Source organism: Saccopteryx bilineata, chromosome 9, assembly GCF_036850765.1.
Source record: "Saccopteryx bilineata isolate mSacBil1 chromosome 9, mSacBil1_pri_phased_curated, whole genome shotgun sequence".
Lineage (NCBI taxonomy): Eukaryota > Metazoa > Chordata > Mammalia > Chiroptera > Emballonuridae > Saccopteryx > Saccopteryx bilineata.
The window spans coordinates 18629227-18656595 of record NC_089498.1 but is presented as its reverse complement, the minus strand read 5'-3'; the positions used below and the strand labels follow the sequence as shown (position 1 = coordinate 18656595).

Here is a 27369-nt window from a genome sequence, read left to right as displayed (position 1 = left end):
CTAAAACTCTTTCCAAATCTCAAAGATCCAACAGAGAACAGAGCAATAATATTCATCTGTGAAGAAACAAGCAAACATCATAGTTTCATTAGCTGCCTCATCACAAATGAAGTAAATAAAGTCTCCACAGCAAGGCCTAATTCCACTTGTCTGTCTTGGCCATTTAATCTCTGCAACAGAGTAAGAGGTAATTTATCAAAAAATGAAACTAGTGGCCTGACCTGTGGTGGCGCAGTGGATAAAGCGTCGACCTGGAAATGCTGAGGTCGCCGGTTCGAAACCCTGGGCTTGCCTGGTCAAGCACATATGGGAGTTGATGCTTCCAGCTCCTCCCCTCCTTCTCTCTCTCTCTCTCCTCTCTCTCTCTCTCTCTCTGTCTCCCCCTCTCCTCTCTAAAATGAATAAATAAAAAAAATTAAAAAAAAAAGAAAAAAAAAATGAAACTAGTAAGGAGCAGCCCTTATTTTCCTTTGTTAAAAAAAAAAAAAAAAAAAAAAAGTAAGTTTTACATGCCCGGCAGGGGCAGCACTCAATTACTGAGAAGTTCCATCACACCCACAAGCAGGTGTGTAACTAAAGCATCTAGCCCAAACACGTGCCAAGAACTAGCTTGGTTATCTCAAATCATTCATGTCTAGACAGCTGTTGCTCCCTAAGTCCCAGGTCCTCAGAACACCATTTGCGTCACTGTGGTAGAAACATATCCACATCCTGGAATCTACAGCAGGAAACACAGAAGACAGAGTTAGGAAATTTCCTGAACCAAGAGGTGCCAGGGAGGTTGGTCATATAACTGGTATTTATTTTTGGTCTGTAATAAAAATACGTCCATAGCCAGACAGGGAAGGAGGAAGACAGAAGAAAATCAGACTTGTGGTTTTTCACATATTGGTCAGGAAAGGAAAGTCAAATATAAGAACATAAACGACAATCTAAGACCAAAGTCAGGAAGTAAAAATAATCAGCACAAAATGGGACCTGAGCAATGTGGGAAACCTGGAAAGAACCTCGCAGAAAAGAGAGGTGAAAACGATCTCAGAAAGCACTCACGGGCTTTCAAATGTCTGCTCCTCCCAGATCTTCAAATCAGAAAACAGCTTTCAGAGATAAGCCCCAGATGGCTCAGGCTTCTGCCACCCCTGTGTTGGATTCCCTGGCAGTGCTTTCTTTCCCCACCAAGAGCACAGACTGAATTCTCTTTAACCGGGTCACCAAGCACACAGCACGGTGCACACAAGTGGTACTCAAAACGTTTGTTAAATACTGACCCCTATTTAAAATGACCATTACACAAAGCAGTGCTCAGACTGTTTGCTTAGTGCGTAGTGAATTCTCAGAATGTTTCACAAATACCTCCTCCCATTTATTACATGAGATTATCAAACAAGATGACAGGGCGTGGAGTCACTAGAAAGAGCTGTAATAACAGGAGCCCCCACCTTCCCGAACTCCAGCAGGCCAGCCCTCGAACCCCGACACTGGACAATCCCACGGCATCCCCAAGAAGCTGTTCCTGCCTTCCCATCCTCAGAGTCCTGTACCCTACGTCTTACTCGTAGTCCCTCACACACAGCACAAGTCCTCCTTCATAACATTGGACTGACACTGCAGTGTTTCACACAGCTCCGGGCTACTCTCACCATGGTCTCTCACACTCATGGAGTCACCCTCGGACTCAAGGTTTCACACACATTCAGTCTCCTTCCAGTCCAGGGTGTCTCAGCCCTCCCTCCCCCTCCCCCCCCACCCCCCTCCATACACGCGCGCGAGGAGTCTTTCTCACACGCTCCTTCTTACACTCAAGGTCTCCCTCACTCCTGGAGTCAGCTCCAGCTGGAGGTCCCTCTTACACGCTCAGCATCACGCTCTGGCACGCTCTCAACCGCGGCGTCCCTGTGTCTCTTGGGGCCCGGCCCGCCGGGCCCGCACCTTCTCCCGGGCCCGCATCCCCCACGAGGTAGCGCCGCAGGGGCCGCGCGGAGAGTTAGTCTGCCAAGCTGCCCCCGTGCGCCCGACCGAGGCCCCATACCTCGCAGTGGCCAGGCGCCGCCAGGATGCTCCGGTCACGCCGCCGCCACTGCCGCCGCGCCGGCTGAGGCCCCGCCCCCGCCACGTCGTCAGCCGCCGGATCGCGACAGCGTGCGCTGCGTCGCGACTGGGCGCCGGGCTCCGCAAGGGGCCTGCGGGCAGCAGCTCTTCACCGCCGCTATCTGGCTGGCGGGGCTGGCCGCTCTCAGGCCGCCCACGTGCGCTCTCCTGGCCTCTGCGTGTATTTGGCAGCCAGCCTCAGACAGGCCACACCAAGCTCCACGGGGCTGTGATCTCGGCTCAGCCACTTTTTGCCATCTGATGTGCCTCTTCCTGACGCTGTGTGGAGTCACCCTAGCCTCTGAGGGACTCAATATGGAGATGTTCCCGAGGAGAGCTCTAATGAGTCTCCAAACCCCGTCTTTATGCGTCCCTTGGCCTGGGACCCAGAGGGACCACGTACAGCTTACACAAGGAGCTCTAAAGAGCTTCCTTAGCCTGACCAGGCGGTAGTGCAATTGGATAGAGCGTGGGACTGGGATGCTGAGGAGCTAGCTTCTAACCCCCTCAGGTTGCCAGCTTGAGCTGAGAGTCACTGGCTTGAGCATAGGATCATAGACATGACCCCATGATTGCTGGCTTGAACCCAAAGGTCGCTGGCTTGAGCAAGGGGATCAGTCGCTGTGCTGTAGTCCCCGCACCCCCCCATCAAGGCACATAAGAGAAAGCAATCAGTAAACAACAAAGGTGCCACAAAGAAAAACTGATGCTTCTTATCTCTCTCCCTTCCTGTCTGTCCCTCTCTGTCTTTCTCTGTCACTGTCACACACACACACACACACACACACAAATAATAATAATAAAAATAAACAGCCTCCTTACCCCCTTCATAGAGCCACTTTCGGATTCTAGGAAGACACAGACCCAGGACTTGTCCTTCACATTCACAACTCAAACCACCACACATCCATTGATGCCCCCACAGAAACATGGAAACATGGACACTAGTGGGCTTCCTATCCAACCCCAACCTTCCTGAGGCTCAGGCTTGAGGACATTTTTCTGCACTCATCTTGTCTGACTCTTACGGGAATATACTCTCCTGCCCCTCTGTCCCTCTGGTTGCTTCTTCTCCAGCTCCTAGGGCTCCTTTTCTTCTGGTGGCTCAAGGTCTCTGCCTAGGGCCTCCTGTCATAGGCAGCTGTCATATGCAGCTGAACCCTCCCCCTTAGCTTCCTGTCCACACTTTAAGCCATGGCTCTCTCCTGGGCCATGGAGTAATTTCCCCTAGACATGTATTTACAGCTGCACATTCTCTGGTTCCATATTGATCATACCCGAACCTCTGTTCCCCATGACCCAGTGATCCAGTTGGAGATGGGCAGCACCCTGGAGCTTTCCTCCTCCAGCCTCCCAGGCCCTGCACCTCATGTTTTTCTTCTCCGCAGTGGTAATAGCCTCCCAATCCCATCCTGTTCCCTCTAACTCATCCCCACAGGGTAGGGCTGGGGTCTCAAACTCGCGGCCCATGGGCCGCATGCGGTCCGCCGAACAATTTTGTGCGGCCCGCAGACTAATCCACGAAGTTCAAAATATTTTGGATAAAATTAAGTAAGCCTAGGGGCCTACTTGTATTTTTCATTTCTCTAGCATCCTAGCTAGATATTAGCTTAGTTAACAGCAGTTGTGATGCAAACTACAGTTTCTGGTCGTTTTGTGACACTGAGTAAACTGCATGTATGATTGTGCTTGTTGTACTGATTTTTTTTGTTTTCAACTGCAGTGAGAAAAGTGTTGCGTAACAGTTGCCTTTTGTAGACCTAGTGCGGCCCGCCAAACAGCTGTGATCTTGCTCTGCGGCCCACATGCTGAGTTGAGTTTGAGACCCCTGGGGTAGGGGGTGCACTAAAAGTATAGATTGGAATGACTTCATATCTCCTTTGCCTAAAAGTCCCTCCATCCTCCTACCTAGAGACCAGAGATGATCTCTGAAGGGCCTTCACTGATGCTGCTCTCGTGCTCTCTGCTTGGAATATCTTAAGTGCTAGTAGAGCTTGTATATATTTGGAGTCATTAGAGTCTGACCCTTTGCCCACTAGATCTGTTCCTCCTGCCTACCTGGCCAGGCAGAAAAGAACTCTGGATAGCCCTGGCTGGTTGGCTCAGCGGTAGAGCGTCGGCCTAGCGTGCGGAGGACCCGGGTTCGATTCCCGGCCAGGGCACACAGGAGAAGCGCACATTTGCTTCTCCACCCCTCCGCCGCGCTTTCCTCTCTGTCTCTCTCTTCCCCTCCCGCAGCCAAGACTCCATTGGAGCAAAGATGGCCCGGGCGCTGGGGATGGCTCTGTGGCCTCTGCCCCAGGCGCTAGAGTGGCTCTGGTCGCAACATGGCGACGCCCAGGATGGGCAGAGCATCGCCCCTGGTGGGCGTGCCGGGTGGATCCCGGTCGGGCGCATGCGGGAGTCTGTCTGACTGTCTCTCCCTGTTTCCAGCTTCAGAAAAATGAAAAAAAAAAAAAAAAAAAAAAAAAACTCTGGATGCTTATGTCACTCTGTGGCAGCCAGTCCACTTGTCCTTGCAAAAGCCATATATACAACCATCTAGGTCCCAGTGTTACCAGAATGGGGACCAGGCCTGGAGCAGGTTTGCTTCAGGCCAGCCTGTAGTGTATGGATTCTTGACTTCATGCAGGAAAGATTTCACAACATGAGTCCAGGTGATTTTGAGAGTGTGTTCACTAAAGCGAGGAACAGTGAAACGAGGAAGGGCTTAGGATAGAAGCAACAAGAGAGCCTAGGCCGGGCTGCTTTGGCTCCGGAAATGTTTACAGGAAAGAAATGAGCGTAGGTGGGCTTGCTTTGGCTCACTGGAAAGTCCAGGATAGAAGAAGCAACAAAAGAGCCTAGGTGGGGTGCTTTGGCTCACTGGGAAATGAGAAAAGGGGGCCTTGGAAACAGGTTCAGGGGATTAGCCTGAGACAAGTCTGGTGGGGACCCTTAGAGTTTAGAAGATGCATACCTGAGCAGGAAGAAAGATGTGGGCATGCTCCCAGGAGGGTTAGGGGGTCCTGGGTTCTTCAGCCTTGGTTTTTAAAACCTGGGAGTTTACACCTGACCAGGCGGTGGCGCAGTGGATAGAGCATTGGACTGGGATGCAGAGGACCCAGGTTCGAGACCCCGAGGTCGCTAGCTTGAGCGCAGATTCACCTGGTTTGAGCAAAAGCTCAACAGCTTGGACCCAAGGTCGCTGGCTCAAGCAAGGGATTACTCGGTCTGCTGAAGGCCCACGATCAAGGCACATATGAGAAAGCAATCAATGAACAACTAAGGTTTCGCAATGAAAAACTGATGATTGATGCTTCTCATCTCTCTCCGTTCCTGTCTGTCTGTCCCTGTCTACCCCTCTCTCTGAATCTCTCTGTCCCTGTAAAAAAAAACACCATAAAAACCCTGGGAGTTTACAGAAGTTCTTAGGGAAGGATCTCAATAGAATAGTCATCAGCTTTTTGCTGATGTACCAAAATGAGATTTATTCCCTTAACTTCATCTGCCCTTGGGTATGGTTGGCACAAATGGCAATAATTGGATTTCTGCTACCTATCTTCCCAAATAGGGTGATTTAAGCTGTTTGCCCTCTGGTTGGGGAGGAAAGTGTAAACCATTTATTCCTAAGTGTCTTTGGTTAAGGAAGATAGAATTTTGCTATTTACTAGATGGTTGTAAACTGCTTGGCCATTTACTATCTGTCTGTTTCCTTATTCCACCTGTCCTGGCTTACTACTTACTAGCCTGTCTCTCCAGTTCCCTGGCTTTGCTGGTGCACACCCAGTTAGAGCAGCCCACCAGCTGAAAGCCCACTCTGCACCAACACTAAATCAGATGTCCTCTGACACCATCAGTGTTTCTCAGGGATACCCTAAAATAAAGAAAAGGACTACCCTGCAGAGTATATTTATTCTATTTATTCATCCCAATTCTTTTTTCTTTTCTTTCTTTTTTTAATTTTTATTGATTTTAGAGCGAGAGGAAGGGAGAGAAAAAGAGAGACAGGAACATCAATCTGTTCCTGTATGTGCCCTGACAAGGATTGAACCAGCAAACTCTGTACTTCAGGACAAAGCTCTAACCAACTGAGCAATCCTGCTGGGGCTTCTGCCCATTCTTCAGATGAGCAAACTGAGGCTCAGGGAGATCAGGAGACTCTGTAGGTTACTTGGCTGGAGCTGGCAGAGCTGAGTTGAACCCCAGTCTGCTGTTCCTGCAGCCTGCTCTGACTCCATGCCCTCTCTGCAGCTGAGAAACAAAGGCTGGCGGTTCAGCTGAAATGGGTCAAGGGTCAATGGGTGTCTGGCTGAAAGGCCACCACAAGGATGTGGCATAAATGTGTGGGTGCTGGGGCAGAACTGAGAGTCAGGCTGGTCAGAGCCTGGGTTGAGGGTTTGCTTCCTTCCATGTTGTCGTCCTTTTAACCAAGTTCAGCCATGCAGCTGGACCTGCATCTTCATCCTCTCCGGACCAATGCTTCTTTCAGGTTTGGCCAATAATCAGTGCAGTGAAAAGATTCAGAGCACCCTCTAGTGGCCCCCAAGATGTATCAAAACCTGAAACCCAGGCTGGCCATGCCCTGTAGAGATAGGTCTCCGACTAACCCAGCTGGCCTTCGGCTGGCCCTGGGCTTTACAGCAGAGAATTCAGGCCTAGACCCCATCCCTGTGATGTTTCCCTGTATCAGACTCTCTGTTTCCCTGTCTTTATCCATCTCCACTTGGTCCCCAGTCTCTCAGTCCTTCTCTGCCCATCTTGGCCTCTGTTCATACCAGTCTCAGCCTAGTGTCTCTTTCTCACTCTGTCTTACTTTATCCCCAAGGTAGGATAGATGGTGGGCAGACTAGCTAAACAAAGTAGAAGGGTGGCGTCTTGAAAAGAACTCTAGTTTCAAAGGCTGCTGAGACCTGTGAGCTGAGAGGGAAGAGAAAACTAGGAAAGGGAGTCCAGCCAGAATGAGCTGCAGAATTGTCTCTGGTACTCAGATCAGGAGTGGCATGTGAAAGCCTGCTCACCAGGCCAGAGCAAGAGCTGCATTCCAGCGGGAATGTTTCAGGTCCCAGTTCTTCACCCCAGGAGGGGAACTAGATTCCAGGAGAAGAGGGGGCAGGAGAATAAAGCCCAAAGCTATGCATAGGAGCCACACTTTGGTGCTGAGACAACCCATCAAGGCCCCAGGAAAGGTCTAGCCCCTGACTACCTGCCTCTCTAGCCCTTTTACCCCTTCACTAACTCCCTCCTCTCATGCTCAGAAAAGAGGCTAGGCCAGAGCATTTTATAGCATCCAGAATACTTTTATTGCCATAATTGACATACAGCCTGCTCAGAGCCTGATGTGGGGCCCACCACTCAGGAACAAAGGGAGAGACAGAGGCTGGGCATGTACACTACAGAGAAAATCCAGCTCCACAGAAACCTTGTGGGAGAGCAACACAGTCCACCTAACTGTGGCTCTGGGGCCCCTCCCTAGAGGCTAGAACCAAGTCTTGGCCTATAGCTGTTGCCCACTTGGAGGCCACTGCTGCCAAGGCAGATACAGACTCTCCAGCGCTGCTATCACAGGAAGGCCCGTGCAGCATCACTGAGGCAGACAGAGAACCCGCAGCGGGGCTCCAAGGCACCTGGCTCTCACAGGGGCCAATTCAAGTTTCTGAGCTAGTCCCTGCAGACTAAATATCATTGCACTGCCTGGTAGAGGTAGGTGCTGGGCAGGGTAGGCAGTAGCCCAGCTTCTTCTCAGCCCTGTGCCAGCCCACTTGGGTGCTAGAGCAACCCTATGGCAAGGTGGCAGTATGGTGGAGGGATTAGCAAGAGGGCAGTTCAGGGAAGCTCGAGTCACCTTGGCCGCTCTTGACTTTTCTTTCTTCACCAGAAGCTAAAAGGCCATGAGAAAATAAAAAGGTCATGGCACTGGATCCGACACTCATCCTTGAGCCACAGTCCCAGGGCAAAGGGACAAGCATCAATACTGAGAGCAACAACCCAACAAAGGGGATCAGAGCTCCTGGGACATAGCCTGCAGAACTGGGGCACCATCTGCTGCCCAATCCTGAGCTAGACTGTGCTTGGAGGTGGGGGAGGTAGGGCCGAATGCCCCAGGGCCTGGTAACCACAGAAAACACAACCCGCCCTGCCTGCAGAGGGAACCAGCTGCTCCCAGAAAGCCACGGTCAGGCTGTTGTGCAGCTTGGTCCCAGGAAAGCCGTCCGTGGCCAGTAGCAGTTGTGGCTCGTGTGTGAGAAGGATCACCCTAGGGACCAGGAGCCCATCCCTGGGATCTTCGGGGGCAGGGTCGACAGTTCAGTCATATTCCTCACAGGAAGTCTGTGGGACAGGGCCTGGTGGACAAATGTGAAATAGCCACAGGAATAGAAAGAACACATAGCCCCTGAGTTGGGGACTGGATCCAGGTACCAGCCAATCCACCTGCAGAGCCAGTCCTGAGGTCACAACAATCCCATCAACAGCAGCATTCTTTCCATTAAGAGTCCCTTGAGTGAGTCCTATTACTTCCTTCCTCACTCCCAGAGAAAGGAGAAGAAACAGCACTTCCGATGGCAGATGTTTCACAATCCAAGACCTATGGCCTTATAAGGTCAGTCACAAACTGCTGAACTCGTGGGCCACGGCAGCCCTAGAGGTCAAGAGAAGCAGCTGTGGGTGAGCCGCCCTACAGCCTTGCCTGGCACACAGGAATCAGGGCCCGAGGAGCACGAATTTCAGATAGGCCAAGGTAGTGGCATTGGCCAGCATCTCAATGTGCTCGCTGCCTGGCAGCGCCTGCAGTGATACCTGGTGTTCCTGGTGGTTGCGCCAGGCCTGGCACTGCAGGGCACTTTGCACGTTCACAGTGCCATCGCCATCACCAAAGTAGATTTTGGGGTCACGGTCTGGGAAGCTCTCATAGTAGAAGGAGTCTGGCGTGGGAACACCAGTGCCATAGAGGCAGTGCAGCTGCACGCCAGGTGGCACCCTGGCTTCAACCAGCGCCTCCGTGTCCTGCCGCATTTGCCAGCCGTCTTCGAAGCCAATGTCCTGGAAGAACTGGTGATAGTCGCGCAGTGTATAGTTGGTTGTGGGTGTGCGTACAAAGACCTTTTCAGGTGACCATGTACAGTTGTAAGGCAGTAGCCAGCTGGTAGAGACAGCAGACCGCTGCTGCTCCCGGATCTTCAGGGAACTAATGACCGGGATCCGGTTGTTGTCCCCTGCAGAGAGAGGGCTCCAGTCAATCTGTGTTCAGAAATGCAAGCTGACTGGGTGAAGGAACCAGCATGCATGTTCACCAGGGCCCCAGTCAGTGGCCCTGTCAGCCCACCAGCGTCTCGAGGACCGTCATTATAACTCCTGTGCTGGTGCTAGCTTGTATTGTTTCCCTTTATTTTGCTACCTCTGGTAAACATCGAACCAAGACCTGTTTTTTCTTTTTTTCCTATAGCATTTCATGACCAAGGATTTAGGCTGCTCAAACCCACAGGGTGACTTATCATGGGGCCTGTGGGCACTGACCTTATCAAAGGTAAATCAGCAGGTTGTCAGCCCAGAGGCACATTCCTCTTTCTCTATTACATTGAGGTATACAAACATTTTTCTTTTCCTAGGCTTAGACCTGCAGCCAACCTCTCCTGGTCTCATACCAGCCACCTGCCTGTCACTGACCTGTGCAGCCAGGCCCTCAGGAGACAGGCAGGAGGGAAGTCTGCAGACTAGAGTGAGAGTTCTTTTCACACAGGAATGCTAACAATACAAACACACCCACCAGCCAGCGAGACTTCCAGAGGGTGAGTTGGAACTTGGGAATAGGAGCCTCCAACCCTGTTCAGCACCCATGGCCACCCATCAATCTACTTCTCTGACTAACCACAGAACCACTGCCTGGTGGGGACTTCACTGAGGAAAGGGAAGCTCCTACTTAAGGTCTATGACTACCACCCTTCCCACCCCAACCTTGCTCCCAGCCTGCCAGGCCCTGAAAGAACAGTTTCCAGCATCTGATGCAAAGCTCTAAGGAGACTCACGGGAGCTTCCCAGCCAATCCAAGGTCACTGGTGGGACAGGTACTGAGACTGACCTGATCACAACGATCAACTGACTGACAAACAGATCAGGCAGTGCTGAGGCAGAGGCTTGAGGAAGAAAGCTCATCAGATGCTTGGCACAGCCCTGGCTCATGGCTTCTAGTGAGGGGCCATGGGGCTCATACCCAGTCCTAGCAGAAGGAGGAAAGCCCTATGGCTGCAGCTGGCAGGTTCTGACAGCCACAAAAAGGCAGATGGAGCCCTGGCCGGTTCGCTCAGTGGTAGAGCGTCGGCCTAGCGTGCGGAGGACCCGGGTTCGATTCCCGGCCAGGGCACACAGGAGAAGCGCCCATTTGCTTCTCCACCCCTCCGCCGCGCTTTCCTCTCTGTCTCTCTCTTCCCCTCCCGCAACCAAGGCTCCATTGGAGCAAAGATGGCCCGGGCGCTGGGGATGGCTCTGTGGCCTCTGCCTCAGGCGCTAGAGTGGCTCTGGTCGCAACATGGCGATGCCCAGGTTGGGCAGACCATCGCCCCCTGGTGGGCAGAGCCTCGCCCCTGGTGGGCGTGCCAGGTGGATCCCGGTCGGGCGCATGCGGGAGTCTGTCTGACTTTCTCTCCCTGTTTCCAGCTTCAGAAAAAAAAAAAAAAAAAAAAAAAAAAAGGCAGATGGACTGGAGAGGAATGAGATGGGGAAGATGACTTTCCCAACAGCCTAGCAAGCAGGCCTAAACAGATCTGCACCTACTTCCTCCCTGTGTTGCCCACAGAGGTTCCTTGCTGCCACACATGGAGAGGTAACTCATAAACAGGAAACTGTAGTCCAGCCTTCCTTCCCTGGGGCAAAGGTGAAGACAAAAAGGTGCAGATGGGGGCAGGAGACAGGGAGAAGGCTTCCCCCACAAAAAACTCTGGGTCAAAAAACAAAAAAACAAAACTGAACTCTACCTCAAACTGAGTTAGGCCAGCCAGTGTGTATGTAGTGTATGTATACGTGTGTACAAGCAAGTATCTGCATTGACCAACAGTTATGCTGCACCATGTACATGCTGTAAGAAACTTACACAGATAACAAGGGTCATCAACTTAAGGGTGACATTATTTGGAAAAGAATACTATTCTGGAGAAAGAAGGGTTCCCCAGGACATTGTAGAGGGAAAGAGAGAGTGCCACCCCCAATACTCCTATGCTGGGCCAGGCAGGGTCTTACCTGAGGCCAGGACACGCAGGGTCTTGGCCACGCCCCCCCAGGGCGCACCCAGTGCCACAAAAGCACGGATATACTTGTCCTTCCAGGCCTGTGGCTGCCGCTGCAGAAAGTAGAGCGTGTACATGTTGCCCATACTGTGGGCAACCAGCACCACGGGGCCCCCATACAGCTGGTGCATCTCCTCGATCATCGCCTGGAGGGCCAGGAAGTAGGGCCCATTTTCATCTGCAGGCCAGAGCCAGGCAGGAGTCAGGCAGGAAGGGTCCTGGGACCTAAACTACTGACTACTTCTCAGGCCAGACCCAGGACTAGGTGGGAGGGGAGAATGCTAAAATTCAAGTGGGACAGGTCTGGTTTCCCTCAATGAAGGCAGGAAACAAAGGGGCTCCTTTTCCCCTCCTGAGACTTACTATCTCTCCCCAGGGCTCAGAGGCCCAGAAACCCTGGGGTGAGGGGTGGGGAAGGACAGGACAGACTGAGGGAAGGTGGTAAGTATTACTACTGGGCTAGACACCTTTGGCCCAGGAGCAGGGGAGAGCCCAGGGCCTGTGGTGGCTGTGACCTCCATGTGCCCACCTCTTAAGACAACAGGGAAAAAACGAGGATGACCACTTACTTGGAGCTCGGCGCCAGTCATAAGGAGCCCCCCGAACGTCCTCACCCCGTGTGTAGCCCCAGGCCACAAGGCTCTCCACCATGGTGTGGAAATAGGAACCTATAGACATAAACACATAGGATTAAAGAGGGTACAGCCGCCTGACCTGTGGTGGAGCAGTGGATAAAGTGTCGATCTGAAACTCTGAGGTTGCCAGTTCAAAACCCTGGGCTTGCCTGGTCAAGGCACATATGGGAGTTGAAGCTTCCTGCTCCTCCCCCCCTTCTCTCTCTTTCTCTCTCTCTCTCTTCTAAAATGAATTTAAAAAAAAAAAAACACAATAAAGAGGGTACAGCCAGTGCCAGCCACCTATACCATGCCTACCAAGGAGACTGTGACATCTACTGCAGGGAGGTCCCTGCAGGAGTGCTTTCTGCCCATACTGATCGGACAGTTCACAGCCTACCTGTCAAACTAGTGGCTCCTCCCACTCTAGGGGGGCAAAACCTCCACCTCCATTCCCCGGAGAGCAGGAGAAAGGCTACACACCCACACTGCTTTTGCTGGGGTCCAGGAATTCCAGTGAGAAGGTCTTCCCAAAGCCGGGGACATGCACATCCACACCATCGGGAAACTGGGTAGTCCGGGACGTCCTGTTGTAGACGAGCCTGTCAGGAGAGATATGAGCTGGTGACCCAGAGCTGGCACTAAATTTGGAAGAGTCCCAATACTGCCGTGTCCTGAGCCACACTCCCTTCCAATTCTCAGGTTTGGTCAGTTGAATAGGGAGACCAAAAAGTAACTATGGGGGTTCACAGTAGTCACTGGAGATTGCTTCCGTGAATTGTTTTAAGCTAAGAACAATTTTAGCTTCAGGCTCAAGAGAAACTTCTGCCCCTCCCTTAACTACCTGGAACTTGAATTAGGGAACTTTCCCATAATAAGAGATTATCAGTGGCCTGACCAGGTGGTGGCGCAGTGGATAGTGCGTCGGACTGGGACACAGAGGACCCAGGTTCGAAACCCCGAGGTTGCCAGCTTGAGCGCAGGCTCATCTGGTTTGAGCAAAAAGCTCACCAGCTTAACACAAGGTTGCTGACTTGAGCAAGGGGTCACTCGGTCTGCTGTAGCCCCCCCCCCCCCCCCCCCCCCCGTCAAGGCACATATGAGAAAGCAATCAATGAACAACTAAGGTGCTGCAATGAAGAATTGATGCTTCTTATCTCTCTTTTCCTGTCTGTCCCTCTCTCTATCTCTCTCTCTGTCTCTCTGTAACAAAAAAAAAAACAAAAAAACAAAAAAAAAAGAGATTATCAGCAATAATCTCTCTCTTTTTATTTGAAAGGGGAAACAGAAACCTCAATTTGTTGTTCTAGTTATTTATGCATTCATTGGTTGATTCTTCCCTGGGCCCTGACTGAGGATTGAACCCACAACCTTGGTGTATGGAATGATGCGATGTTCTAACCAACTGAGCCACCTAATTTTTTTTAAAGACTTTATTTATTCAATTTTCAGAGAGGAGAGAGAGAGAGAGAGAAGGGGGAGGAACAGGAAGCATCAACTTCCCATATGTGCCTTGACCAGGCAAGCCCAGGATTTCGAACTGGCGACCTCAGTGTTCCAGATCGACGCTTTATCCCACTGCACCACCACAGGTCAGGCTGAGCCACCTGATTTTTGACCCACAAGTATATGGTAGGGCAAACTTCTATTTACTAAATATCTGCTGTTCTTCTTCTTTTTTTTTTTTTTTCCCAGAGACAGAGAGAGAGTCAGAGAGAGGGATAGACAGGGACAGACAGACAGGAACGGAGAGATGAGAAGCACCAATAATTAGTTTTTCGTTGTGCGTTGCAACACCTTAGTTGTTCATTGATTGCTTTCTCATATGTGCCTTGACTGCGGCCCTTCAGCAGACTGAGTAACCCCTTGCTTGAGCCAAGGCCCTTGGGCTCAAGCTGGTGAGCTTTTTGCTCAAACCAGATGAGCCGGCATCCAAGCTGGCAACCTTGGGGTCTTGAACCTGGGTCTTCCACATCCCAGTCCGACGCTCTATCCACTGCGCCACTGCCCGGTCAGGCAATATCTGCTCTTCTTATCATTCTGTAATGACTGGCTGAAGCCCTCTGGGCACCTTATTTCAACTCTATCTCAGAATGTCTTATATACCTATATATTCCTTTTCCATCTCTGAACCTCTTTTTTAAAATAAATTTTTATTAATTTTAATGGGGTGACATCAATAAATCAGGGTACATATGTTCAAAGAAAACATGTCCAGGTTTTCTTGTCATTCAATTATGTTGCATACTCATCACCCAACTGAACCTCTCTTGCATGTAGGGGTCTATGATTCTCTCATGTAGGTGGGGTTCCCATAGAGCAGGCGTCCCCAAACTACGGCCCGCGAGCCGCATGCAGCCCTCTAAGGCCATTTATCCGGCCCCCTGCCGCACTTCTGGAAGGGGCACTTCTTTCATTGGTGGTCAGTGAGAGGAGCACTGTATGTGGCGGCCCTCCAGCAGTCTGAGGGACAGTGTACTGGCCCCCTGTGTAAAAAGTTTGGGGACCCCTGCTAGAGGCAGATTTAATGACACGCACCCTGGGCCCTGACTTGTGAAGAACCCCGCAAAACCCCAACTTTATACTTTTTTCTAATGTAAGGGGCCTAATATTTTCTTCTGCACCTGGGGCCTCAACCGACCTTAATCCGCCTCTGGGTTCCCATATATACATATGTATTAAATAAATATATATATGTATATATATATATATATATTTTTTTTTTTACAGAGGAGAGGGACAGACAGAGAGAGGAGAGACAGAGAGAGAGAAGGGGGGAGGAGCTAGAAGCATCAACTCCCATATGTGCCTTGACCAGGCAAGCCCAGGGTTTCGAACCGGCGACCTCAGCATTTCCAGGTCGACACTTTATCCACTGCGCCACCACAGGTCAGGCCTGTATTAAATATATTTATTTTCTCTTTGTCTCATGTCTATTTGAATATTAGACTAGCCAATAGAACCTTGAGACTAAAATGATAGATAAAATGGCTACTCAGCCAGCTCTGGAGAGTGGCAGAGACCTGGCTCAGGATTTACAAGGTAAAGGTGGGGAATTCGTCAGGCAAAGGGTATAGAGGTAGATTCTAGGCTGAAGGAACAGAATCTGCAAAGGCTTGAAGACATGGCATCCCAGGAAGATCAAGAAGCTGGAGGGGCAGGTGTGGCCAAGCCAGGGGCAAGGGAAAGGGGGAGGGCCACATTGAGGCTATGAACAGGGTATGGAAACCACAGGTAGGGCTCAAAGCACAAGGTATGGATTGGAGAGCATGAGAACAAGAGCAGCAGGAAAGGGGAGTTCTGTCTGGGAGAGCACAGAGGTGGTGCTAATCAGACTGAGGAAATGGGAAGGGAGAAAGGTCAGTGACCTTGTGGTCTCTTGAGGTGGGATGAGATGGAAATGGACTCTGGCAGCCTCTTAGGTTGTGTTGGTGAGCAGCACCAGTCTGTGCCCCAGCTCCCACCTGATATTGTCGATCCAGCAGTCAATGATGACAGGCAGCAGCAGTTCGAGGTTCAGCCAGAGTGTGAAGTAGCTGTCTGTTTTCTTGGAGCAGAGGTAGTGCACGACCTTCGGCTTGTCCAGCTTTGCCTCCAGCTGGTTGCCCAAATCACCAGGCACTGTAGCGGGGCATAGAGAACATACATGAGGCCCTGAGCCTGAGGCCTTCTACCATCCCAGGCTAGAATAGACAGAGCCTTGTTCACTCTGACCAGAGTAAAAAACAGGACAGAGCATTGTACCACTTAACCAGCAAAAGTAAATCCAGAGAAAGCGCTCCAAGACAAGTTTGTGGAGGAAGAAGGCAATGAACAGAAACACAACTGAAAGAAGCTCATACTGGTATCTGCTGACCTCCTAAGTCCCCAGGCTATGCTAAAGGCCAGAGCCCTAAGGTTCCAAAGGGCAGATCTTCTGGAGGGCCCTAGCATCTGGGCTCACCTGGACCAAGCATTGAAGATGGCTACCCTGAAACAACACACCATTCCAGCCACAATCCAGTATGGGGTGAGGGAGACTAGGCCTAAAGGATAACTTTTCTCTATCTGAACTGGCCTGTTGAATCTACAAAGAGCCCTGGGGGGCCTTGTGACACTCAAACCTATCCCTGTTGTTTCATTGCCCAACATTCAAGGCCTTTTAGAGATTATTTGCTCCCAGTGACTTTTCAGACTTCACCTGCTCCCACATGCCATACTCTCAGCACCTCCCACACTCATCTCCATTTAAGATCCACGATCGCTGAGTGAACAACCAGCACTTGGCTCTCCAGGGCATTCACTAGGCTTGGACTATATACCCGGTCCCGTAGAGGGCATGCCTTCGCAATGCACCACCGCACAGTGTCCTCAGGGCAGCCACAGGAGGCAGCTGTAGCACCTGCCTTTACTTCCTTTCATGATGTGGGTGCAGAAGTGGGGAGTCCCCAGCATGACAGCTTCTGTGGACTGGGCAGGGGAGTGGAGAGATCTTGGTCATTCTCTCCACCAAAGGAAATACTGAAAAGGAAGTCACCAGATCTGCTTTGTCTGTATGCCTTTCACCCTGGCCAGACTGTGGGACCTCTAAAAATAGCAATGGTCACTTCCTGAGCCCTTGTGCCTAGAACTAGGACAACAGCCACCCATGTGCCTTTCACCTCAATAACACTGGGGGAAAAGAAAATCTTTCTTATACCCACTTTACAGATGAGGAGACTGAGGCTAGTAGAGGTATAAATGGTTTACTATAGTCCCTTCTCCTTGCCCGGAAAGGCTGGTCACCCTTGGATTGCTGATCTGTGCTCAGGAACAACTTGTCCACTGCCAGTCATGGGGTTTCCTAGGATTAATGCCAACAGTCTCATTCTCTGGGCAGGTTTAGATTCCAGTTGCTCTGTGACTCTAGGTGGGACCTGAGGCACCTGTACTCTGACCTAGGATAACCAAAACTGAATCAATTAATAAGTTAGCACCCATCCAGGAGAAAAGGCTGCATGCCTTTCATGGACCACACACTTCCCAATGCCACACCCTTTTACTTAGAACTCCTTGGGCTCACACATGGCTCCCTGCGGGCCCCTGGGATGAAGTCCAGATGGATGACCCAACTAGTCACGAGCCTGCACAACCCACTCCCTCCCACCTCTCACTTTCCCTCGCTGGTGCTCCATTCCAGACAGCCTGGGCTACCTCCTTCCACCCTTTGATGTGTAGTTCCTCTGCCTGGAACTCTCCTGGCCAGAGCTCCAGCTGTAGGCTCCAAGGAGCCTTCCCTGATTTGGTCAGTGGATTCTCTGTGCTTGCCCATACTTCATCTCTAGGGATCAAGCCTCAAACTTAGGGAAGGAAAGGCCAAGTCTGCCCAATTCCCATGGTTAACCTGGGTCCAGCATCCCCCTGAACTCCTGCTGGGGGACACGTTGGGACAAAATTACCTGCCAACCTTACCTTTCTGTGATCTGCATCATCTCCATTAGAATACTCCCAGCAGAAAGAGTATTGGGGTCATGCAGACTCAGTATGTAACATATACCTCAGCATGCCTCTGCCTTCAGGAGTCCTGGCTGGTCACCTACACACCACCAGCTCTGGGTGGGAGCAACAGCCTGCATGAGGCATCCAAAGCCCCCACAGAAGTCTTATACCTGCCCACCACAAGGAAACACTGTAACTTCTGCACAGTTGCCAAAGGTCAGGGCCAAGAAGGGGAATAAGCAGGAGAGGTCACCCAGCCCCAGGGCCAAGCAGAGGAATAAGCAGGAGAGGTCAACCAGCCCCAACATAGTAGGTATGGAAGAATAAGAGTACAGGCATGCTCTCTGACATCTGTTCATAGCCACTGTCCTACCTCTTCTTTTGTAAATTTTTATTTATTGATCTTACAGAAAAAGGAAGGGAGGGAGAGAAAGAGAGACAGGAACATTATCTGTTTCTACGTGCCCAGACCTGCCCTGACCTGGGACTGAACCCTCAACCTCTACGCTTTGGGTAGACACTCTAACTAACTGAGCTATCTGGCTAGGGCTGTCCCACCTCTTACCTCTATCTTTAGTCACCCTCAGATTCCCTAGGACCTCCTCCCTCAGGTTTGATACGTTTTGCTGGGGGAGGGAGTCCTAGTGGCAGGGTAAGAGAGGAATCCTTTCCCTAACGAGCTTCTTTTTAGCAATTCTGAAACATGTGGGGCTGAGAGAGTCAAGGTAGACGGCCTCATAGCCAAGCCCAAGTCAACACTAAGGTCTCTGGGGGCCAAATCTAAGGCCACCTTACCCCCAAACCAGCCCTCAGGAATGGAGTCAAAGGGTCTCTGGCTTCCCAGCTAAAAAATGGGGTAAGGCAAGGTAATGTTTGGGACTGACGTGGACAAGCAGACCGATGGACAATCGCATGGTAACCCTCCTACTTACCCTCACATTCTACAAGGGGAAGGTGACAGATGTTGACCACACCCGTGCCCAGTATGGCCGGAGGTGGACGGACCGACCCAGGTGACAAGACAGTCATACGCTCCCTCCCCACCCTGTGTTTAGAGCAGATGCAAACCGGGAAGACAATCCCTTTCACTCCTGCACCCTATCCTGCCTGACGTACGAGCAAACGGACCCACGACTGGACGCGCGCCTCACCCAGGACCACCGGAGGGGGACGTCCGGTAGGAAGCGCCGGGTCTGCGAGCGGCAGAAGGAACAGAAGGCCACCCAGGAGTAGGCCTGCGCGGTAGGGGCAGAGGTAAGGACCCATGGCGTGGGACTGAGTGTCCCTGTCTCTTGTGCGGATTCAGAGCCCCGGGTTTGCTCCTAGGCCGGGTCGCGGGGACGCGCTTAACCCCGCCGCCCACCGCCTCCATCGCGGCCGGACCAATCAGCATGCAGCTCCCGCAACCAGCCAGCCAATAGGGACTCACCTCCAGCGTGCCCCTCCCAGATGGAGTTGGCTTCCCCACCCCTGCCATCCCGGACTAGCTCCTTTGACAGCGCTGCGAGCCGAGCGCATCGATCGATCGAGGCTCAGCCTGGCATCCAGGCTCTGGGCTGGTCGCCCCTCCTTGCCACTGCTGGGTACCTTAGCCTAGCCATCCGTACTGGAAGTTTACGCTGCGCAGCCTTCACCCCAGATTCTTGGCGCCTCCCTGACCTGAAATCTGGAACGAGCTGGGCTGAGTGGCAATTCATGGTCCAGAGCTCGCGGCAGCTGAGCGACTCCGGTCAAAACAAGGCGAAGAAGGGAAGTAAGCCCCAGGGAGTTTTAGCACCTTAGGAGAATAGGGATGACCAGGACCTTTGCGCAACCGCCCACACCGTTTCTTCCCAAACTGCTCAGAGAGCACCTGGGTTGTTCGGGCAACCCGACCCAGGCAGACAACACTGCGGTCTGCCTCAGGGTTAGGATGGGACGGGAACAGGCCAAGTCAGCATGTTTCATTTCTGAATGGGATGTGTGCCCTCCCCTTTTTAGGGGCTCGGAGTATGGAGTCACCCTGACAGACAAAGCAGTTCGCGGGCAGGGCTGAGAGTGGGCTTGAGCCTTGACCCTGTCCCATGGGCAAGTACCCCCACAGAGCAGGAGGGGTGTTGGGACCACCCAGCACAGGCAAACCTGGAAATCCAGAAAGGACATAATTTCCTTTGTGAGGAATTGGGGGCAAACAAAGTGGGCAAAGTCTTGACAGCCAGTTAATAAATCAGCACCCTGTGTTGCTCTGGAAAAGGGTAAACATGCATTTGGAGACTGGAGGTCATGGTCCTCCACACACGCCCTCCCAAGGGCCAGTCACTCCCTGGTCACTGTTCTCAATGTTACCAGATAGGGACAAAGCCTGAGCGAGTCTGCCTCGGACTGCCCTGTAGTGTGTGGGTTCTTGACTCCCTACAGGAAAGATTTCACAACATGAGTCCAGGTGATTTTGAGAGTACCTTTACTGAAGTGGGGAACAATGAAACCAAGGAAGGGCTTAGGGTAGAAGAAGCAACAGAGTACAACCAAGTTATGTTGTACTCTAGAAATGTTATAAGAAAGAAGTGAGCCAAGGTGGGGCTGCCGTTAGCTCACTGGGAAGTAAAAGTCACAGTGACAGAAGTGAGCTGAGGTGGGGCTGCTTATAGCTCAGAAAGTCAGAAAAGGGGGGCCTTGTAGACAGGTTCAGGTGGTAAGCCCGGGACAAGCTGCTGCTGCCTGCCACTGCACTGGTTGCAAGTCTTGTGGGGACCCTTAGAGTTTAGGAGAAAGAAAATAAAAACTTCATGCTCAACAAGGGGCATGGGCGTGTTGTAGACTGATCCCATGCTGGGTTTTTGAGGGTTTTTATCTTTCTTCTGCAGGCAAGTCTTAGGGGAGAGCCCCACAGAACACTCACCAACTTTCCAGGTGTGTGTGTGTGTGTGTGTGTGTGTGTGTGTTTTAAATGCCACCTCATTGTTTTAAATTTTTTTATTATTTTTTTTTATTCATTTTAGAGAGGAAAGGGAGAGACAGAGGAGAGACAGAAGGGGGGGAGGAGCTGGAAGCATCAACTCCCACATGTGCCCTGACCAGGCAAGCCCAGGGTTTCGAACCGGCGATCTCAGCATTTCCAGGTCAACGCCTTATCCACTGCGCCACCACAGGTCAGGCCCAGGTGTGTTTTTAATACACTGATGCATCAAAATGAGCATATAGGGGAGTTTGGGATTATTCTTTGGTTGACTGTATTGGTTTACTTTTATCTTGGGTCTATCTGGATCTAATAAGGTTTTTGTTATTTGTTCCCCGACTTCATCCATTCTTGTATTTGGCTGGCACAAGTGGCATTAATTGGGTCTCTGTCCTCTCCCTGACCAGGGTGATTTCAGCTATTTATCTTCTGGTCAGAGAGGAGTGGTATAAACCACTTGTTCTCAAGCGTCCTTGGTTAGGGAAAATAAGGTCTTGCAATTTACTGGCTGCCTGTAAAATGATCAAATTGTCTGGCCTTGTTTAATTATCTTGTCTTAGTTTCCCCATTCCACTTGTCCAGAAATGTCCCTGCCTTATTATCTGCCTCATCAAGACCTCTATCTCTCCCCTTCCTTCCTTCCTCTTGATAAGTGGCTGACCCTTTCCAGTCTTTACCAGTGCCCTTCAATGAATCTGCTCGCCATCTTGGCATGCCCCACTTGTATTCTTATAATGAAATACATTGGTGGATGGGGTACCATCCTATTTTAAGGTCCAACTCAGGCCCTATCTCTAGCCTCAGGTCCTAGCCCAGGGACACCACCACTACCACCACAAAAAAAAAAAAAAAAAAAAGGTCCCACCCACTCATGCCTCTCTTAACTCCATCCCAGGGTTGCTGAGGATCAATCTGGCAGCCCCAGTGTGGGAGTCCATAAAGACCCTTCTGCCAGGGATAGAGACAGGCAGATCAAAAGCCAAGAGTTAGCCTGACTGGTGGTGGCACGGTGGATAGAGCATCAACCTGGAACACTGAGGTCCCAGGTTTGAAACCCCGAGGTCACCAGCTTGGGCAAGGGGTCACTGGCTCAGCTGGAGCCCCCTGGGTCAAGGCAAGTATGAGAACCAATCAATGAACAACTAAAAAGTGCTGCAACTATGAGTTGATGCTTCTCATCTCTCTCCCTTCCTGTCTGTCTCTCTTGCAAAAAAAAAAAAAAAAAAAGCCAAGGGGTTAAGTGGATAGAGAATAGGGAACATGACAGCTTGAGCCATTCTGAACTCTGGCACAGCTTCAATGTCTTGTCAGTCCAACAGCCTCAGGTGACCATGGGCCTTTCACATGGTGGCTGTCCTTGGAAGCAGTTCCTGGGTGCCCCACTCCCACAGGCCCTGATGGTAATAGCAACCATGGCCATTGGGCAAGCTGGTGCCAAGCCTTGTTCAACAATGACCCATGCTGGCATGATGGAGGGGAGTCAGAGGTGAGGATTCCCTCATTTCATCCATATGATGGCTGCAGACCTGGTCATCCCAGACTCTAGATACCTCCCTGAATCTCAGGTCCACAACTAGGTGGCCATCAAATCTCCCCAGCTCTATCTTCACAAAGCCACACTACCCTCACCCACAGTATAGCCTCCTCACTGATGTCCCAATTTATGCCCTTATGGGTGTGGACTGTTCTCCACATCCCAGGTTGACACCAGTAAACACTGTCAGTCCCCATCGCTGCCCACCTAATCCCACTTATGACCCTCCCACTGCATGCATCATAGCGAGTGAGGACCCTGCAGTGTACTCTGGCTCTCTCATCTCCAGCCTCTAAGGCTTCCTTGCTGCTTAGAACAGGACACCTCATTCTCTCTCAGGACTCCTGCACTTGATGCACTGGGATCACTCTGCAGCCTCCACTTTTGGAGACTCAAACTGAGCTCTGCATTTAGGCCTTGGCTCAGACATGACCATTGACTTTAAAGAAGCCCCTCCCTGGTTTAACTGATTCTCTTAAAGCTCATGGCTCAGCAGGCTCTTATTCCTCTGCTGCCAGAGCCTCCCTGAAGTCATGAGAGGCCAAATATTGACCCCATCCTGACAGGCCCCTGGGGGAAAGAGGCCCAGAAAAGGCCACCTAACCTGGCCTAGGCATCAAGGAAGGCTGCCTGGAAGAATAATTAGAGATGGGTCTTGAAGAATAAGTAGGAATTTTGTCAAGAAAATAAAGGGTGCTCCAGCAAGGAGCTTCCCATGTACAGCAGCCTGGAGACTTGAACAATCACAGCAGTGTGTCTGGAGCATATGGTTTGAGAGCAGAACTGAGAGGTCAAGGGCCCTGAAAAACCAAGCTTAAAAACGTGGCCTATGTTCAGGAAGTCAGAAGCTGCAAGGATTCTCAAGCCTGAAGTAGGCGGCCTGGGAGGTGGTGTCACCGGCCTTCCACTTTCTCTTCAGTACACGCTTCTCTCCTCAAACCAAACACCTGGATCAACCTACGGAGTCAATGCGCCCTCTGGTGGGTACTCGCGGCGATTCGGCAAGGGCGGAGATGGGAACTTCGCGGAGGCCCAGCGCGGGAGGCCCAGCGCGGGAGCCCACCGCTCTATCTACTCTGGAGGCCTGGGAAATAAGGAAGAGTAGCCCGACCCAGCTGGGAGCCGCTAAGGGTCGGGGTCGTTGCGGGGTTCCAACAGGCAGCCAGCATCACATCCTCTCCCACGGCGGGATATTCTCTGGCCCTGAAGGGAGAAGGGGGTTCTCCCTTCACCACTCCTGACACACTAGAAGTACAAGAGAAAGGCCATGCTTCCCGCCCCCACGCTGGTATCTGCCAGTACCACCAGCTGGAGCGTCCGCTGCCAGGACTTGACCCTGGAGCTACGAAGAATTAAAGGGGAAGAGGTGGAACCGGGCTGGCGGGGTCAAGTTCCTTTCTCCCAAATACCTGTAGTACGATTTGGAAAGGCATCTGGCAGGATTTTTGGAGCCTCATTCATCCCTCTCACATTCCTTATCTCCGATTCATTCATTCATAATTAATGAATCCTAGTAGGGATAGGGTGGGGGATATTTATTAGTGAAATACAGACATTTCAAACTACAGTAGGGATCTCTGCTATGGAGGGAGGTGCCTCCAGAGGGGAAAATCTGGAGGAAGAGCAGGGATTAATTAGGGCAAGGACAAATAGGGAGGGAAGTAAGTAGAGCAGATGAGACTAGTGCACAGGCTCTGTGGCCCTATAAGAGGTGACTATCTCTGGACTACCCAGAGGCAAATCAAGCAACCATTCATTCAATAAGTCTTGTGCAAATATAATGCTCCCTAAATATTTTGGGGGGATTGGTTCCAGGGCCCCACTCCTCCCACACTCAATACCAAAATTCTCTTGGATGCTCAAGTCCCTTATATAAAATGGTGTAGTGTTAGGTATAACCTAAGCAGTTCCTGACCTATGCTTTAAATCACTTCTAGATTTCTTACAGTACCTAAATAATGTAAATAATTGTTATAATGTATTATTTAGGGATCAACTTTATTTTATTTATTTTTTGCATGAGAGACAGAGAGAGGGACAGATATAGACAGGAAGGGAGAGAGATGAGAAGCATCAATTTTTTGTTGTGGTACCTTAGTTGTTCATTGATTGCTTTCTCATATGTGCCCTGGCGGGTGGTGGGGGGTACAGCAAAGCGAGTGACTCCTTGCTCAAGCCATCACCTTGGGCTTCAAGTAAGCAACCTTTGGGCTCCAGCCAGCGACCATGGGGTCATACCTATGATCCCATGCTCAAGCCAGTAAACCCACGCTCAAGCTGGTGAGCCCACACTCAAGCTGGCGACCCTGGGGTTTCAAACCTGGGTCCTCCACATCCCACTTCGATGCTCTATCCACTGGGCCACCATCTGGATGGGCAGGGATCACCTTTCTTTTTTATTTTTATTTACTTATTCATTTTAGAGAAGAGAGAGAGAGAAGAGAGAAGGGGGGAGGAGCAGGAAGCATCAACTCCCATATGTGTCTTGACTGGGCAAGCCCGGGGTTTTGAACCAGCGACCTCAGCATTCCAGATCGATGCTTGGTCCACTGCGCCACCACAGATCAGGCACCTTTCTGAATTAAAAAATACATATATATTGATCTGCAGTTGGTTGAATTGATGGATGTAGACCTTCCATTTGGGAGGTCCAGTTGTACTAGGTCCCAGGCCCAGTGATAGGCACTAGGTTATGAGCCTGTCCTCAAGGATCTGGTGCTCCTGTGGGTGAGGGGTGAGGCAGGGAAACAGTAAATGATTTATTAATTGTTAGAAGTTGGTTTAGTGCTGGGGAAAAGGAGATGTGAGAGCTGAGTGGAGAACAGGAGTGTGACTTGTTTAGTATTAAAAGGGTGATTTGGAAGGACCTATCTGATGATGAGTAAGAGCTCAACAAAGCAGGGCCCTTGGGTTATTATTATTATATATTTTTTAGATTATATGTCTTGATTTTAGAGAAAGAAGGGGGAGCAGGAAGCATCAACTCATAGTAGTTGCTTCTCCTCGGTGCCTTGACCAGGCAAGCCTGGGGTTTTGAACCCAGGACCTCAGCATTCCAGGTCAACACTCTAGCCACTGAATCACTGAATCATCATAGGCCAGGTGGCCTTCAGGTTATTTTAACGAACTTAGTTTTTCAAGGACAGCCCAAGTGGGGAAACGGGGGTTTGGGGGAGCCACCCCCGCTGCCAGCCCCTTGCCTCAAGTTCACTATCCAGTAGGGACTCGGACACGCATGAAGGCGTTTCCAATGGGAAAGCGTTCAGGACGGCCAGAGATACCATACTGGAGAGGCCAGTCATCTCGAGTGGGAAGCTTCCCGAAGGCACCGGCGTTGAGACCCGCGCAGAGGAATACTGAACGGCCTAACGTGGTCTAGAAGTTTAACGCACAAGGGCGCTAGGATGGTTGAAACAGAAATCAAGCAGCGCCAGGATGGCCCCCCCGGGGGGGGGGGGGCCGCCAGGGCTGTGTCCTGTAGGAGTACCCTAAACAAAACCCCGACAGCCCTGGCTGGTTGGCTCAGTGGTAGAGCGTCGGCCTGGCGTGCAGAAGTCCCGGGTTCGATTCCCGGCCAGGGCACACAGGAGAAGCGCCCATCTGCTTCTTCACCCCTCCCCCTCTCCTTCCTCTCTCTCTCTTCCCCTCCCGCAGCCAAGGCTCCATTGGAGCAAAGATGGCCCGGCGCTAGGGATGGCTCCTTGGCCTCTGCCCCAGGCGCTAGAGTGGCTCTGGTCGCGGCAGAGCGACTCCCCGGAGGGGCAGAGCATCGCCCCCTGGTGGGCAGAGCATCGTCCCTGGTGGGCGTGCCGGGTGGATCCCGGTCGGGCGCATGCGGGAGTCTGTCTGACTGTCTCTCCCCGTTTCTAACTTCAGAAAAATACAAAAAAAAACCCAAAAAAAACCCCGACAAACAGCGATGTACGCCAGGGGAGTTTTAGGAAAGTTCGGGGAACATGAGAGTTGTCGCTGGGGTAAAGGGGAGTGAGGAGAAAGCCCGGACTCCACTTGGCGCACGCGCACTTCAGGGTGCATGGGGGAGGGGTCTTACCTCGCTGTAGAGCCCAGACCCGCGAACAAATATTTGACATACCGGGCTTATCTCAAGGGGGGGGAGAGGCCCGAAAAGCGACATTTCCCCCTCCCTCGAGCCTGATTGGCTTAGGGCTTCCGGGGGTGGGGACCAGCCGACTAGGTGGGCGGTCCAGAGAGAGGCAGCGGCGCGTGGACACACGCCTACACCCAAGGGGAAGCGCTGGTTGCCCGAAGTCTCTGGAAAATCTGTCTACTTCCCACTCCCTCCAAGCCGCGGTGTCTCGGTGTCTCGGTGCGAATCACTTCCGTCCCAGGCGCCTCAACCTTTATCCTTCAAGTGGGGAAGCGCTGCAGTGTCAGTTTAGTGGGCAAGGCCTCGGAGGCTCCCTCTACCCCGGGCTTTTTCGCTGTCTGAAAGTTGGGACGCAGCGCCCTGCTTGCCCGAAATCGGGAGGTGAGGCTCGGGTTTGGCATCCCCATATCTTTGTTCCTGACGGGCCAGAGTCCCTTCTTCACGCTGGATTCGTATTCAGTTTCTCAGTCACATAAATGGTAGAATTTGGAGAAGTCTGGGGCGGCCTGGAAACGCGCGGTAAAGGAGCGTCACCAAGATCGACGAGGCGAAAGGGTGCTGGGAGTTCTCCACGCGGGACTCTTGGCATTGGGATGTTGGTCCGGGATGAAGAAGCGGTTCTTCAGCCCGCACGTGCATAATAATACACTTTTGCTGCTAGTCCCCCCTTGCCTGTGGGCAAGGAGTCCACACGTGGGGTAGGAATCAGGCTCCAGGCCTGAACTATATCCAGTTTAGCCCGCTCTAAAGTGCTGCGCTCTGGAGTTGGGGAGCGGGGGAAGGTCCGCTTTCTCTTACCGCAGCACCTAGGCCTGTGCACCTCCAAATGCTTTTTGACACCACGGGCACTTCCTGGAGCCAGGCTAAAGCCTGGCCTTCCCACCTGTAGGGACAGGCCCTGCCCCCTGACTTCTAATGATCCTCCACGACACTAAGAACCTCTTGTGATCCCCGCCCCCACCCCAGTCGACCTCTGGTGATCACCTCACAGGCCTCTGGGTGATACCTTGTAACTCTAACTGCCCCCTTTGACCTTTGGTGACTTCTGTCACCCCCAACCCGCCTTGCGATCACCACAGCCTCTAGACTGACTCCTGGTGATTTTCACAAGTCTTACACGACCCTTAGGGCTAGAGAAGTACTCTGGTTTTGCCTTTATCTTGGCGGTGGCCTCATGATGCGGAAGACGAGGAGAAGGAGGTCGCCCCGGTAAAGCCAGCTGGGGGAGTGGGAATCTGGACCCAGCGCGTGCCCAGGCTGGGAGTGTGAGCGCGCGCGTCCTGGGTTAGGTTCTAACAACCTTCCCCCACAGCTGCCGGAGCCGCCCTCGGTCACGTGGCTCGCGGGGCCGACAGGTAACTAGCCCAGAGAGGGCT

The 27369-nt window shown here is 51.8% G+C and overlaps 2 protein-coding genes across 6 annotated transcripts in view; both read right to left on the bottom strand.

The window, feature by feature from the left end:
• Positions 1-2200, bottom strand: part of SLC7A6 (solute carrier family 7 member 6) — a 53476-nt gene extending 51276 nt beyond the window's left edge. The window contains exon 1 of one of the 2 annotated variants that reach the window (XM_066243498.1): positions 2030-2200. The gene's annotated coding sequence lies outside the window, so the exon portion shown is untranslated. Of the gene's footprint in view, positions 1-1797; positions 1914-2029 lie in introns of those variants that run through there. The other variant, XM_066243499.1, reaches the window with a different exon arrangement.
• Positions 2201-7366: 5166 nt separating this feature from the next.
• On the bottom strand, positions 7367-27258 carry PLA2G15 (phospholipase A2 group XV). 4 transcript variants are annotated; one of them, XM_066243502.1, is made up of 6 exons: positions 25937-27258; positions 15424-15580; positions 12443-12561; positions 11915-12013; positions 11299-11523; positions 7367-9281 (listed from the first exon to the last, which is right to left on the bottom strand). In XM_066243502.1, the coding sequence occupies exons 1-6, from the start codon at positions 25974-25976 to the stop codon at positions 8770-8772; spliced, it is 1152 nt and encodes a 383-aa protein (XP_066099599.1). In that variant the 5' UTR covers positions 25977-27258; the 3' UTR covers positions 7367-8769. The 4 variants fall into 4 exon arrangements, with proteins under 4 accessions (XP_066099599.1, XP_066099598.1, XP_066099600.1 ...); XM_066243501.1 differs by lacking the exon at positions 25937-27258 and adding an exon at positions 18568-18787; XM_066243505.1 differs by lacking the exon at positions 25937-27258 and adding an exon at positions 18568-18787 and having other exon boundaries at positions 9124-9281; positions 11299-11398.
• Positions 27259-27369: the final 111 nt, after the last annotated feature.